General features: G+C 43.3%; 1 protein-coding gene across 3 annotated transcripts in view; it reads right to left on the bottom strand.

The window, feature by feature from the left end:
• The window catches only part of LRP2 (LDL receptor related protein 2), a 350,948-nt gene that overhangs the window by 288,627 nt on the left and 47,261 nt on the right, over nt 1-15,060 (bottom strand). For all 3 annotated transcript variants that reach the window (XM_085883670.1, XM_085883668.1, XM_085883669.1), the window contains exons 13-15: nt 14,666-14,872; nt 13,211-13,413; nt 1,242-1,382 (exon numbers count right to left, since the gene is read on the bottom strand). In XM_085883670.1, the coding sequence (XP_085739796.1) occupies nt 1,242-1,382; nt 13,211-13,413; nt 14,666-14,872 (551 nt within the window). The remainder of the gene's footprint in view (nt 1-1,241; nt 1,383-13,210; nt 13,414-14,665; nt 14,873-15,060) is intronic.

Below are 15,060 nucleotides of genomic sequence, written 5' to 3'. Positions count from 1 at the left end.
GTGGAGTTCAGATCCGTTTTCATTAACATTGCCTGTATAACATCCCACCATGGAATGACCTGATAGCATTCCCATCCGAAATCCCTGGCTCTTGACATGAGGAATCCAAGTTCAAACCCCATAAAATAAGCATTTGTACCTCATCCCTCTCGTTAATGAAAAAAAATACACTTAAATGTCACCTGACAACTATATTCTGCAAGTAATCTCAAATTCAGTTACACCATGAGTTTTGATATCAATGCAAAATAAAATAAGAACCCTTCAGAGAGGTCTTCAAGGGGCTTCGAGAATAAAGAAAACAATTAAGCACTGCAGTTGTGGAAATGGAGCTCAGATAAGCAGGCAGTGTTTCATTGCAGATTGAAGAAGAAAGACAAACTGGTCAAACACTTGAAATATATCTTTCAATATTTCAATCCTGAGAAATCCCATTCCCCATTCATTGTGTCTGTCTGTGTCACTCAAATTCTTTGGTCTCACTCCGAGCCATGATTTCTCTTGGGCAAGCCACATTTCAAAGTTGGCCTCCAAAGCCAGATGCCTGGCTGGGCTTCCTCCATCGTGCAAAGTCCTTCCTTGGCACACCTGAGCTCTTATCCACCTAATAAGGCTTTCATCCACAGCTTGATGGAATACTGCTCTCCCCTCGAGGTGGGTTCCCCTGCCTCCCATCTTGCTCAGCTCGACGCCCCGGAAATCAAGGCTTTCACGATCAATGGAATCTCTCATGATGAAGCTGAGTCAATGAGCCTATCACTTCTCAATTGCTGACAGGTCAGTGGTCTCTGCCTTCTTCCACCTCATTTCTGGTCTAGCACCCTCGACTCTCTTCATGCTTTGTCCCTTCCCTCCCTCCCCCCCCCTGCCCCTTCAGTTATCTGCAGGATGCATGCAGTCCACCAGCAAATGTTCCTCGTGAAACTGCCTAAATCCAGATCCACTGATCACCTTCACTCATTTATTCCACTTTTTTCCTGCCTGTGGAACTGCATTCCACACTCTTCAATCTCATTTTTCCCTCCAGGTCTTCAAGACAGCCATTCACCACCATCTAATGTCACCCCCCCCATCCAAAATCATGATCTTTTCTACACCCGTTGAATCACCTCCCACCCTTCTCAAGGTTGGCCCTTCTCCTGCTGTTTCCTTTGGTATATTGCATCCTGATCTGTTCTGTGTCCGAGCTCTTCCACGAGCCTTGACCATGTATAAAAAGAAAAAAAATATTAAAGACTTACGAGAACAGCCAAAGCCATCAGCATCCAGGTCGAATCCCACTCGGCATTTACAGCGATATCCCAAGCCGTCATTATCTGTGCGATGACTGAGCACGCACACCTGCTGGCATCCGCCTTTGTTTCTTCCACAAGGATTTGTCACTGAAATAAGAGCAAGGACAAAGAATAATGTTTAGAAGCGAGCCTCATGGCTTAGGAAGAAATTTCGAGTTTAGCTTCAAATGCAAAAGAGAAGTTTGTGATGTTTGAAAGTCATCTCACATGATGTATATATATATATATATATATATATATATATATATATATATATACATATACATATATATATATATATATATATATATATATATATATATATATACATACATATATCAACTAAAAGTCCATAACAGATGAGTAGCAAAGTGAAGCTGACATTTTGGACATCCACCCTTGGTGGAGTGAAGATTTCATTATTTTGAATCCATTATGGTGTGATCAACACTGAACCAAAATAATTTTGATTAAAAAAATATATATATATATATATTCAATTTTCAGGAATCTTATTTGGAAATTTCTTAAAAACTGAAATTTTAATGTTACTTTAAGGTCCAAGGCATGAGAACATGTGTTGGAGCTTTTGTGGGGCCGAGGTCAGTATGAGTATCATGGAGCTCTTAGAAATTATTGATTATGTACGTACAATGGAAATACGATTTATTGTGTTTTTACGTACAATGTTGCTATACTGCAGACATTTGTGTATACGAAGTTGATACATCACAGATGAGCAGACTTACCAAGGCTAAGCAGTGTGTTTGTAGTCCAAGGGATGTATGGAGGTTTGTGACTGCATTAATTAGATTAAGTATCCACATTACGTTAAACCGGGAATCCCGTCTGCTGGCATTAGTTAGTGGACATGAAAGATGTATCCTCTGCGAGTTATTGCTGGCACCCTTGTCAAATTTTAAATTCCTGCTCTCACCTACAGCCTACAGAGGGGAACTGCATCCACATCTAATGATGTTACCCACAGCCATGTGCTGCAAACAGAAACAAGAAAAAGAGCAATCAGAGATTGCAGACCCTCGCCAGAACTTGTTTTGTGTGGTTTTTGTGTAGTTTTGTGTGGTGTATTTTGCATGGAATTTGTGTACTGGTGTGGTTCGTCATTAATAAGAGACATAATTAGAACTGTCACTTTATAAATACTGGCAGTGATGATTGGGTACCACGACGTCCCGCTTTGATGCAACCCCACTTTGATTGGACACCTGATCCTGACCCATGAAGTTTTTCATTATTATTCAATTGAATTTAGAATGGGATTAAAATAAATTAGATTCAAATCAAATAGAAGAGCAAATAGGTACAGTCCTGCGTTGGAATCATCAGAAGGAACCCGAACAAGCAAAAAGCAAAGATGAAGTCATCAGGAGGAAGCTGGATAGGATTCACATTTGAGCTGATATACCTCTACCCTCAAACTCATCCAGGCACAGCTAAATGAGCCTTTTTCAAAAAAAGAACTTTTTAAAAATAAAAAAACCCAGATCAAAAAATTAAATAATTCTGGCTGCCAGGCCATGGGTCCGATCAAGTTGAAATTTAAAACATGTAGTCCTCATCACCACTAGATCGTAATTTTGAAGTTTCATGTTGATGAATTAAGCAGTTCCAGAGAAAACATTATTTAATATTTTTCTTTAATTCAATATGGCTGCCAAACCAAGTGACCTGTCAATGATTCCTGAACAAACTTGTACACTCAAGGCTTGGGGAATATTTGTGTGAAGTTCCCCTCGATCTGTCTGGCTGATCTGTCCATTCTCGAGAAGAAGACATAGGTTTTAGGGTAAATCCAATATGGCTGCCAAACCATGTGATCTATGACGTCTTATGTGTGACCTTTTTGTTCCTCATGGGTAGGTGGTCATACATGTAAAGTTTTGCCGTGATCTGTTCAGCAACTTCAGAGAAGAAGATTTTTGAAGGTTAAAAAAAAACAAAAAACGATATGGCTGCCGAATCATGTGACCGATGATGTCATCAAATTTTTTCCTTTGGACCATTTTATCCCTAGATGACCCTCAAAAATTTTCATTCTAATCAGATATACTGATATAGCATTCTACATATGCAATTATGACGTTATAATGAAGGCACCTATGATGTCATAAAAAAGTCACACTTATTCCCCATGAGGAGTGCTTGCCGTTTGCCTCGTTTCATATTTTTCCTTGGTGTGGTTTCAGAGATACAGAGGTCCAACGTTTTCCAATTTTTCCAACATGGCTGGCACACCACGTGACCTATGATGTCATAATTATGATTAAAACATTCTACATGAGTAGTCGCACCTATGGTTAAAATTTAGTCTCAATCAAACCAGCGGTTGCAGAGAAAAATATGAAAGTTCTGTGTGGATAAACAGACAGATAGACAGACAAGCCTGTAGGCGACATGGGTGGTCGCTATATAATTGCATACTAGTCATAGAGTTTTTGACGGATCGGGCTGAAATTTTTTGACATAGAGGTTGATTTTCGTGTGCATAAAAGCGCGGAAGCCGATTTTTGATTTTCGAAAAATATATATCAATATTTTTCGGATTTTTTTTTTCAAAAATTTCAAAGTCCCGTTGCTAGGCAATGGTAGCGTCCATAGCAACAGTGCTCAAAAGCATACAACTAGATCCTGGTATGAACCTACCAGTCAAGTTTCATCAAAATTGGTTGACTCCTCTGGCCTCCAGAGCTGTCCAGAACATACATACAGACAGACGGAAAACGTGAGAATTACGGTAGTCTAGCAACCACCCAACAGACAGACAAATGGACCCAAACGCAATACCCTTCCCAAAGAGGGTAATAACATGTTGAAGAATAAGCATCTATGTTAATACTTGTCTACTTGATCTGTTTATTCAACTAGTTGTCCCGTTGGTCCATTTGGACCAAATTTTCATTGGTCTTCATATCCTTGTTTCACACCTGCCTGCTGTACTGCTTGTGCAGAAGCTTGTCTTTCACCAAGCCCAGATGTGCTTAGGCCAGCACAGGGATTATATGTTCGTTATTATATTATTGCCATATGATACAACTATTATTATGATTATTATTGTTGTAAATATTATTAGTATTAATTAATATATGCTTTGTTGCAATGTTGTGATTGTTTTTGATATTTATTTTGTAATTATAATGCGATGCCATGATAGAAGCACATATTAAGTTGCTTTATATACCTTAACATGGCATGAGTTTAAAACATTGGAATTCTGAAGGATTTTTTTGTTGTTAATTGGCATAATCAACTCAAGAGATCATAACGATCATTTGGTTGCATCACATACCACATCAGAATGCTCCAGTATGTACATACGTACGTACGTACATATGTGTGTCTGACCGTGTTAAATCTCATTATCGCGATATCTGATGAACCTTGTAGCGGAGTTTGTGCAATCTTGGTACAAATATGCATTATGATGTAATGATGAACTGATTGGATTTTGGGGTCAAAAGGTCGAAAGTCAAGGGCCAGAGGTCATGTTAGGTAAAAAAAAAAACTATGTCACCGTGCTAACTTGTGAAACAGTGTCGGGATTTTGACCAATTTGGCATAAGTATGCAGGAGGATGCAAAGATGAACTGATTGGAAGTCAAAGGTCAGAGTCCGTGATAACTTGAGAACAGCTGAAGGGTTCCTCGTCAAACTTGGTACAAGTATGTATCATGACGCATATATAAATTGATTAGATGATGTGAACAAGACTTCAAAGGTCAAATGTCATGTCAGGAAAAATGAGAAATTTGAGAACTGAAGGGATTTATATCAAAGTTGGTGCAAGTATGCCTGGTGTGGGCATAATGGTTAGGGTGGGGGCTGAGGATCCTCGGATCCTGAGTTCAAATCCCCGTCGGCTGTTGAATTAATACCAGGTGGAGTTGACTCTGCCTGTCATCCTTCCGAGGTCAGCAAAATGAGTGCCAGCATGCCGGTATACTGTGTAGGAGTGGTGAGCCGTCCAGGATTCTACTAGCTAAGGAGACTGCTTTGGCAGCACCAACACTCTGCACAGAGTATGGCCCCTATGGATGGATGGAATGCTCCAGCAGAATTCAACAAAAAGCAAGTCCCCCCCCCACACACACACACACACGACTCATCCATTTATAGTGGACGAGCAGGGGTACCCGGCATTTCCTGGTATTACCCGGCAAAAAAATTTGTGGGGGACTAAAACACTTCCCCATACCCACTAAGGAATGGGGTCGGGGATCATTTAATATTCCCTGCTGGCTACAAAATGCTCAGACACTATGGAGTGATTTAAAAAAATGGACCATCACGGTCACCTGTCAAACTCACAATCCCGTGAGATTTGCAGAAACCCCATGGCATTGCAACTGTCAAATGACCAAGAGACTCAAAACCAAGAGATTGCAAAATCACTTCGCACACAGAGAAATGTACTGTACCTTTCACAGAGTGATCACAAAGTCCCATTACCCCCCACACCCCTCCTAAAATCATCATCGACACTGGTACATTTCATATATATATATATATATATATATATATATATATATATATATATATATATATATATATATATATATATATATATATATATATATATATATATAAACAGTACAGACATATATCTGTATAAATATAGTTGCGGTTCTGCAAAATGGCACCCAACATACAGTGATCCTTAGGCAGTTATTTTGTTAGTCTTCGTGCAGTCAGATCTTTCTCTCATGTCTAGTGGGTTAACGGGACGAAGTGCGTTGTGTGGGTCTTATTGCTAGGTCTAACTGTATCTCTATCTTCCATTCAAACCTGATTTCCATTCCAACTCTTTCCTTTTATCCATGGTACAAATCAAAATCAAGCAAGAAGTAAACAAACACACACAATATGAATAACAAGTACCCGCGCAGCCATCCCGGGAAAGAAACACAATAGATACTATACAGCACGTTCATGTCACGCCCTTTCATTCAAATCTGTGCACCAATTTACAACGGCATCCCACCTTGCTCACCCCTCGCTCACCAACTCGATCACCAACATCTCCCGCACATGGGAAAAATATTCCTGCGCCTCCTCGTACCTCTGTATCGATACAATTCGTCACTAAACAGAGGCGTGCTGCACAGCTAAAGTTACTCGGACCACATGATGTGGGGACAAGCCAAGAACGTTAGCAGCACCAACCGCATCTCACCAGGGGTGCCCCGAATGGGGACGTGGGATTGATACGACCCTCATCCAGTTGCCAGAACACGGCAGGACGGGTGACGAGGGGGGGGTGGGGTTGCGGGAACAGCAATCGGGGAGTTTGCTATGGAGTTTGGTATGATGGGAGACCGTGTCGCACCGGATGTGTGAATGAGACAGCTTCCGGCCCCAGGAGCCTGGAAGGGCATGGCGAGGACCACTGTGACCCAATAGGGAAGTGTGATTTGGGTCACGGCATGTTGCTTCGGGTCGTCACCCCACCTTTCTCCTGGGGCTTATAAAAGGCGGATCGCGAAGCCATCCACCCTCTTTTTCTCCTGCCTGCCTTGCCTCTGCTTCGCCTCTCTGCTCCACTCTCTTCTTCACTGCTCCTCGGTGTCTGCCCATCGATGGATCTATACTCATGATTGGTGTGTGATAGCCATTCTTCTGGTACCAGTGCGGAGTACATGTTTCCACGAGCCCCAGCAAAGTGATTCAGCAGGAGATAACGCGCTGACTCTTGAGGCGGGAACGCTCAAGCGGAGCGTTCCACGGAGGTACACGCTCCACTCACAGACCTATGCGCGACTAGGTTATGAATATTTTGCCTCACGCATCTTCTCTCCTCTCTCTCTCTTTCGACCCCACTATCTCGTCCCCTTTGGATGCAAAAAAAGAGCATTCCACTGATTCGCAATCACAGTTTCCTCTAGCACAACACCGCACCCCATATTGCACCACACCACACCTCCCACTCCGACACCAGTATTTCTCCCTCCTACCTCCCCAGAAGCATACTGGGTTGCGTTGGTGAAACGACCACGACAGGTATTGTGAGGCCGTTAGTCCATCTTTTCTCTTTCTTTCTGGCTGTCTAATCTTCTGTGTGTGTGTGTGTGTGTGTGTGTGTGTGTGTGTGTGTGTGTGTGTGTGTGTGTGTGTGTGTGTGTGTGTGTGTGTGTGTGTGTGTGTGTGTGTGTGTGTGTGTGTGTGAGATGGTGCCTGTTGTGGCATAGGTTAAGATTGTCGAAGTTCTAACGGTATAAGACTGCTCTGTGTTTGCTTTTGTAAATTGCTTGCCTTTTGTCGCACCCCACAAATTTCTTGCTATCTCTGCTGTACATAAAAAAAACATTTACTGTGCCACATACCTTTCTTCGCTTGATTTTTAATAAATGCTTTGTGTAGAAATGTTCCCAGCTCGTTTTCGTGTTTTCTTCCATTGGTCCAGCATGGTTCGTATTCGAGCTTCGCCGGGACGTTATTCCCCAACGATCTGTTTTCTAGCCGGTACATTCTTGGGCAGTTATGCTCGGCTAAATCTGATCCGGTAAGGTGATCTGGTTTGAATAAGGTGTACCGAGGGCGTGTCCCCCGGTAATTAGATCACGTGACGTGAAGGTAAACGGTATTTATTAGATGGAAGACCCGAAGTCACGCGGTCAAGTTATTGGCGTTCACAGTCTATTAGCGACCCGCCGCAACACAAAGATATTCATGTGCAACGGTCTACAATTCTGGAGAGTCTGGTGGGAAGCCGAGGTAGATCACCCTTTGTGGTCTTTGCCCCTGACCCCGGGTCCGGAATATATATATTATATATATTGTTGTGGTTACCAAATTCGCAAACCACCATTCAGGTCCCTTAGGTGAGGTATCTCGGTAAGTATATGTGTAGTTAGGCCCAAACCCGTTGTCTAGTGGGAATACATGTCATTTATGCGTGCTGCGACTCTTCAGGATAGCCGTTTTTCTTTTACTATCTTTATTTTGGACCAACCGCCATGATTACCACCACCAACCACAACATCAACCACCCACCGCGGCGCCGCCTCACGTCACACCTCGCAACCGTCACATCGCCACCGTTCTTGCGCCGCTTGTGGGTACCGGTGTTGGACTCGTGCAGGGCGCGCGCCGAACAGCGTGTACAAAACCACGGATTTTCCACTTCAAAAACGGATCAAAAACGACACACGCCCACTTTTGTTCCGTCCAATAGGTGAGCGAGGGGCGATTTGGCCCCGCCTCCAGGGCGTTGGAGGGCGGTCGCTATATGCAAATTTATGGATCAAAATGCATTCACGCCCACTTTTTCTCGGGCCAATGGGGAGCGAGGTGAAGGGTCGAAGGCAGGGGGTCAAAGATGAGAGAGCGAAGCCACGGGGCTGATATAAGCGACCGCGTTCGTCAGTCAAATGATAGAGAGTTAAGACTTCGCGGGCGGTGGAGTTGGGAAGAAGAAGCAAGAAGGAGTTGGTCGTCATTGTGTGCGTTGGAGTCGGAGCAAAGAAGACGGAGCTGTGGAGAGGCGGCGAGGGCAGACGAGGGGGTGCTCGCGTCGTGCAGGGAGCTGCACACCAGGGAAGCCGACGGCGCGACCTGGCCGAGGTGGAGACGCTCGTCGCGGGACTCGAGGCAGAGTAGAGATCCTCTATACCCCGAGCATCAGCAACCCCCTCCTGTTTCCCCCCGCGCTGAGATAGTGCGACCAAGGGGGCCCCTTTTCCCACCCCCTACCAGACACTGTCCGCGAGGCCCGCGGAGTTGAGGCACCATCGCCGCTCCGCGTCTCGTCACCAGACGGGTAGGCCCGACCCGGTATCGGCCTCAGGCCCGCCTCATCTTTGAGGGTGTTCTTTTCCTTGGTTTTGGGTGTGTTGTCGGCGCCGTCTGTGAAGTAAAATTGTATAAGTGTTGCCGTGTGCTCGCGTAATCGGTATTAGATCTGCATTGTCGCATTTGCTTTTTGTGTAAAATTGCATTGTGTTTCTTCTTCTTTTCTATGTGCTTTTGGTGGAATTGAATATGTGTGCTTTCCGTTCGTCGCGAATAAATGTGCTTTGTGTTGAACTGTTTCCCGCTTCGCTTCGTCATTTCCTTCATTGAATCCTCATCTTGCTTCACGTAAAGGGTTGGTAGTGGGCTGAATACGCCCGATAATTAATCGAACCGTCGAGGCCGACGATAACACCGCTCGGTTATCCCGATAGTACGGAACGGGTCGCTTAAGTGGCCCGTGTCCGAAGTCGACCTGCGGCGAGGTGCGATCGCCCGGTCTACCCTCCGTGTGGGTACTTAGGTAGGTCGAATTTGGCGAGCAACCCTATCCCACGCGGGGGCTGATTGGCTCGATCGCGGTGAGACCGAAAGGTCCACCCGTGACTGGTTCCCGGCGTTAGTCCGAGAGGGTCACGACTGGATTGTCCGTCCGGTGGGCGACGTGCCGCGATTCGAGTTACGTGGCCGTCAGCACGCCGGCGGGCGCGAATCCGCAACAATATATATATATATATATATATATATATATATATATATATATATATATATATATATATTCATGCTAATATTTTGATTGTTTATCACAATAAGAGTCTTGCATATTCATTATTTACATTAATACCTCTTGTGTGTTCATTATATTAATTTATAAGGTTGTGCGTAGGGGTTAACAGAACTTTCTAAACACCCTTCAGATTATTGGTGAAGAGGCATATTGTAAAAGTGTTACCTTCGAAGTGGAATTTGATGTTCGTGAATGTGGTGTTGATGTTTCTGGGTTATGTTTGCCCCCGGTGCCATTCAGGAAGAAGGTGTACCACCAATTTTGACCACTTCCGGAAGAAGTTTATTTGTCTTTAAATGTCTGCTATTTTTTATTTATTTATTTATGTGTACGTATACTTCAATATAACTGTCATTAAATTAATCAAAAAGGCTTCCGCACCATTGAGTGATTAAAAAAAAAAAATTCCCCTCCCCAAAATATGGACCTTTTAACAAAATGTATTTCAAATTTTTTTTGCCTAAAACACTCCCTGATGAACCCCTGAGAATTTGACAAAGATCTGTTGAGCCATTTCTGATAAGAACGGCGACACACACACACACACACACACACACACACACACACACACACACACACACACACCTACTTTGTGGTATAGAGGATGGAAAGGACTTCTGATTTGAGCTCAGGCATCACCAAACATTGTTTGGCGGAAGCTATGTAAATATTTCCATGGAAAGAACATGCTATGGTCCATTGACAACTCGTAAAATGCTCAACGGTTTTGGTGTCTCTCTTGACTATCCTAATGATGTGATGGTCACACGATAGGTGTGGGAAGTAGAAGCACCCACACCTGACTCCTTGAGGAATGGTAATGTCATGATTGCAGGATATTTGTGGGAGGAATGGAAGCATTTAATTCTGGCATGGTGAGGATTCGTGAGGTCATGATCACGAGATGGGTAGGTAGAAAGTACGTATCGGTGTGTTAGGTGCAGGAAAATGGGACCTAAAGATCGACATACTTGAGGCCAGATCATACCTTTACATTGGCTAGCACGAGCAGGGTTGGCTTAAGAGGGCAAATATGGTAAAGCAACACAGAAGCATGCTGTTGGATCATGTAGAGTTGACAGTGGGAAAATATGATGACTTATGAACTCACAAGTATCCTTGCAATTCCAAATGAGATCTCATATTATTGCACCATTCCTCCTTCATTGAAAGCCAATGTTCAGTGATGGATTGCGACATGTTGACTCTCACACTCAGGTGGCTTTCCAATATATTACAGAGTGGTTCAATTGGGTTCAAGTCAAAGTTTTGGGCTGTCATGGAGGTTTACCACATTTACTTTGAACCAACTACTTAACAAACACAGATGCATGCCAAGGTGTGTGTCATGTTGGGAGATGCAATGACCCTCATTGTGAGTACTTCATAAAAACAGGAAGTGCAGTATTATACAGAATGTCACAAGAGCACACTTTTGAAAAGCATTCATATGCTGCTTTGTCTTGTGGGACACACAGATACATGACAGAACTACATAGACACCTTAAATTTATTCATTTCATCTGTATAAAGCAAGTTTTACTCAGCGATTTGTACTAATATTCAACGATTTATTTGCATAAACGAGTTCCTGTGTCGTGTATGACAATTAACTAAGCCTCGATCCCAAGGAGCACACGACCTTTGCGATTTTCAAAGAGGACGAATTGTTGGCCAATCGGAAGATGGAGTGAGCCAGCGTCAGATAGCTCAGAATTTTGGCATTCCACTTTCTACGGTCAATCGGGTGATTGTGCAATTCACCAGCGAAGGCAAAGAATCCACAGCTTCTCATTCTGGTCGATCTGGGCCCTCAGAAAGGTGTCTTCGAGCTGTCAGGCGGTCCATTGAGAAAACTCCCCATTGCAAGGCAGCAGATATTGCAGAGGAGGTCCAAGTTAGCTCAAGAACTGCCGTGCGGTACCTTCATCAACTGGGCTATGATGGGAGAGCAGCTCGGAGAAAACCTCTTCTTAGACCAGCCAACATTCAAAGGAGAAAGAAGTGGGCTGACGAGATGGCCAACAGACCCTTGGAGTTTTGTCAAACTGTCATTTTTTCAGATGAGTCCCAATTTGCTTAATTTTCTGACAGTAGATGCCTATGGGTCTGGAGACTTCCCAGTCAAGAGTTCACTTTGAACAGATTGCAGCCAACTGTCAAACACGGTGGTTTTTCAGTGATGGTTTGGGGAGCAATCTGGAGCGCTGGTTGGTCAGAGCTGGTGAAGTGTGTTGGCAACATCAACTCGACAATATACATTTCTATCCTTGAGGATGGACTTCTCCCAGTCTTCTCCACTGGTCAGATGGTCAAAAACAACACTCTGTTCATGGAAGATGGAGCTCCATGCCACACTGTAAAAAAGACCAAAGAATGGCAGGACAGAAATGGGATCAAGCAACTTCCATGGCCAAGCCAGTCTCTTGACATGCATCCCATTGAACACCTCTGGGCCATATTAGATCGAGCTGTGTGGAAAAAGTCCAGGAAACCAACATCATGGGCAGAATTGCTAACCCGTTTGCGTGAATCCTGGGCAGAAATCCCACGAGAGAAAATTTCAGAAGTCGTTCGTTCTATGGCTGAAAGAGTAAAAGCGTCGAAATCTGCAAATGGAAAGTCTACCAAATACTAGTGCATGTATGAAAATGGATCAAATAGACTTCAAATGTAAAATAAATAAATTCTTTAAAAACCATGGTGTCTTGTTACTTCTATGATGTCTCCGCAAGCCTGGTGTTGGCTTAATTGTTAAGGTGGCTGACTTAGAATCTTAGGGTCTTGAGTTTGAGCTCCTGTCATGCTTTTAAATAACACCAAGTGGGTTGACTGAGCCTGTCATTCTTTTGAGGTTGGCAAAATAAGTTCCAGTTACTGGACACAAGGGGCACTGCATCAGCAGCACAGCGGTGCTCCCAGCAATTATGCAACAAGCAGCCATAGACTGCACACACTATTTAGTTCATTGTAGGACAAACATACACAGGAAAGTGTGAAGGGTCTATTTCAAGTATATATGATGTTGTCAAAAAACCTTTGATAATAATGTAATACTGCATAGCAATACAGCTCCTCATAATAGAAATGTGTACACCACATGAGTGATTCAGATCAAGTATGACAGTACAGATCATTACCAACATGCTTGTGCCAGACTCGCCACATTAACTTCAAAATTGTAACACAGTGCATTCGGATGCTCATGTTAAGGAAGATCAAAGCACATGAGCGATACATCTTGAAAAACTGTTCATTATTATTGGGAGCAACAAACCTGGAGGTAAGCAGCAATTCCACAGGATTGAAAGCACACCACAAGCATATGGGTTTCTGTGGAGGGTGCAAAAGTTTTAACTTTCACCCGAAATATGCTCATATTAACAAGACATTATAGGCCTACCTTGGGGTTGTCGAACCGAGTGGTAAGCAGCAACGCCATATGGCAACAGGCTTGACCGATGCAACACGTTTGGGTCACTCCCATTGAAGCGGTTCACCCGGGTGAGTGCCAGAAGCGTCCAGTCGGTGAAGAAGACATGATTCTCAAAGAGTGTGACTCCAAAGGGGTGAGGAATATTCACCCCACCACTAAGAATAGTTTTCCTAAAGTTAAAAAAAAAGAAAGAATAATACAAAACACCTTTTGGAATTGGACACTAACCTAATGTTAATAAGCAAAAATACATATAAAAAAAGGAAAAGCACATGACATCACAAGTTTAAATTCCTTCTAGAGTCGATTTGTTCAAAGTCTCAACGTTTCAGTGATGCAAGCTCCTTCCTCTATGAGTGCTGGGAAGGACAATTCTTTTTTGTTTTTTTTCTTATGAATAATACTTTGGTGAAATACACTATCAGAAGAAATAAAACTAAAAAATATGGCGAGCCTTTTATCCAAATAATAGAGTTTCTAGTCTGCCGGTGGACTTCATGCATGAAATGTAAAATTGTAAGGAGGCCAATACCATCCAGCTGAAAACTCTGTTTCATCTCACCTTCAAAAAAAACCAGCAGTGAATGAAAGTAATTGGAGCCTCTGAGTGCAAACTGTCATCAAATTTTAATCCACTAAAAGTATTTCTAATCAATGAATAAGGTTCAAAGGGCCCAGATTTTGGAATAAAAAAGCGAAGGCCTAAGAGTTCCCAAGCATTTAGAAACTGACGTTTCGAGGAAAACATCGGACCACCACCTGTCCTGACGCTCACCTGAATCAGAAATAAGTCACTCAAACTCCCCGCAGACCTCCTTCGACCCTGAATTTCTTGAGTTTTGCCTTTTTTTTGCTTATCAAAAAAACAAATTTTGATGCAGTCGAACAAACATCATGGGTGATGAAGGTTGTGGTCAAGTTTCATTGAAATTGTGAGTAGTTTTGGGGAAGAGAGCAAATACCTATTTTGGGCGGGTCAAAACCCTCACGTAGACCCCTTTAATAAGCGCAGATTTTGAAATGGTCCATAAACTTTGGAACATTATGGGTGATGAAGGTTGTGGTCAAGATTCATTGAAATTGTGCATGTAATTTTGGAGAAGAGAGCAAATACCTCGGTTTTTTTTTGGGGGGGGGTCCAAAACCCTCCTGCATACCCCCAAAATGAGTACAGATTTTGATGCGGTCAATACACCTTCATTAGTCATCAGATATGAAGCTTATGGCCAAGTTTCATTAAAATTGTGTTTGGTTTAAGCGATAATGACTGAAGTGTTAACGGAATAACTCACTGACTGACGCACCTAAGGACACTGCTCGATCACATAAGCTCCACGTTCCAAGAACTACGTTCCAAGTGAGCCAAAAATGTGAAGCATAAATGTTTGCGAAGGATTTGTTGAGAGGAAGCCTAAAGTTCACCGATCGAGTCCATCGTAGGTGACGGTCTCGATGTAGTCGTAGCGGTTGTCGACCCAATAGAGGCGACGCAGAACAAGGTCAAGGGAAATGGCGGCAGGCCATCCCAGCTTGCTACGAACGAGCAGCACTCGATTGCTCCCATCCATGAAGGCTCGTTCTAGCTGTGGATTACCCCACTTGTCACTCCAGTCTGTAAAGAACATGAACCTGTAGGAGGGGTGTGTGTGTGTGTGTGTGTGTGTGTGTGTGTGTGTGTGTGTGTGTATGTGTGTATGTGTGTGTGTGTGTGTGTGTGTGTGTGTGTGTGTGTGGGGGGGGTAGGGTGGTCCAGAAAAAAATAATGAGCACACTTCCTCTCTCCACAAGGCTATTTTTACGTCTTCATATATAACTAA

The sequence above is a fragment of the Eptatretus burgeri genome, chromosome 1 (genome assembly GCF_056783735.1).
Source record: "Eptatretus burgeri isolate ZD-2024b chromosome 1, Ebu_testis_v1, whole genome shotgun sequence".
NCBI classification, from domain to species: Eukaryota; Metazoa; Chordata; class Myxini; order Myxiniformes; family Myxinidae; genus Eptatretus; species Eptatretus burgeri.
Note: the sequence above shows the minus strand (reverse complement) of the source record. Positions and strands in the feature narration are given on the sequence as shown.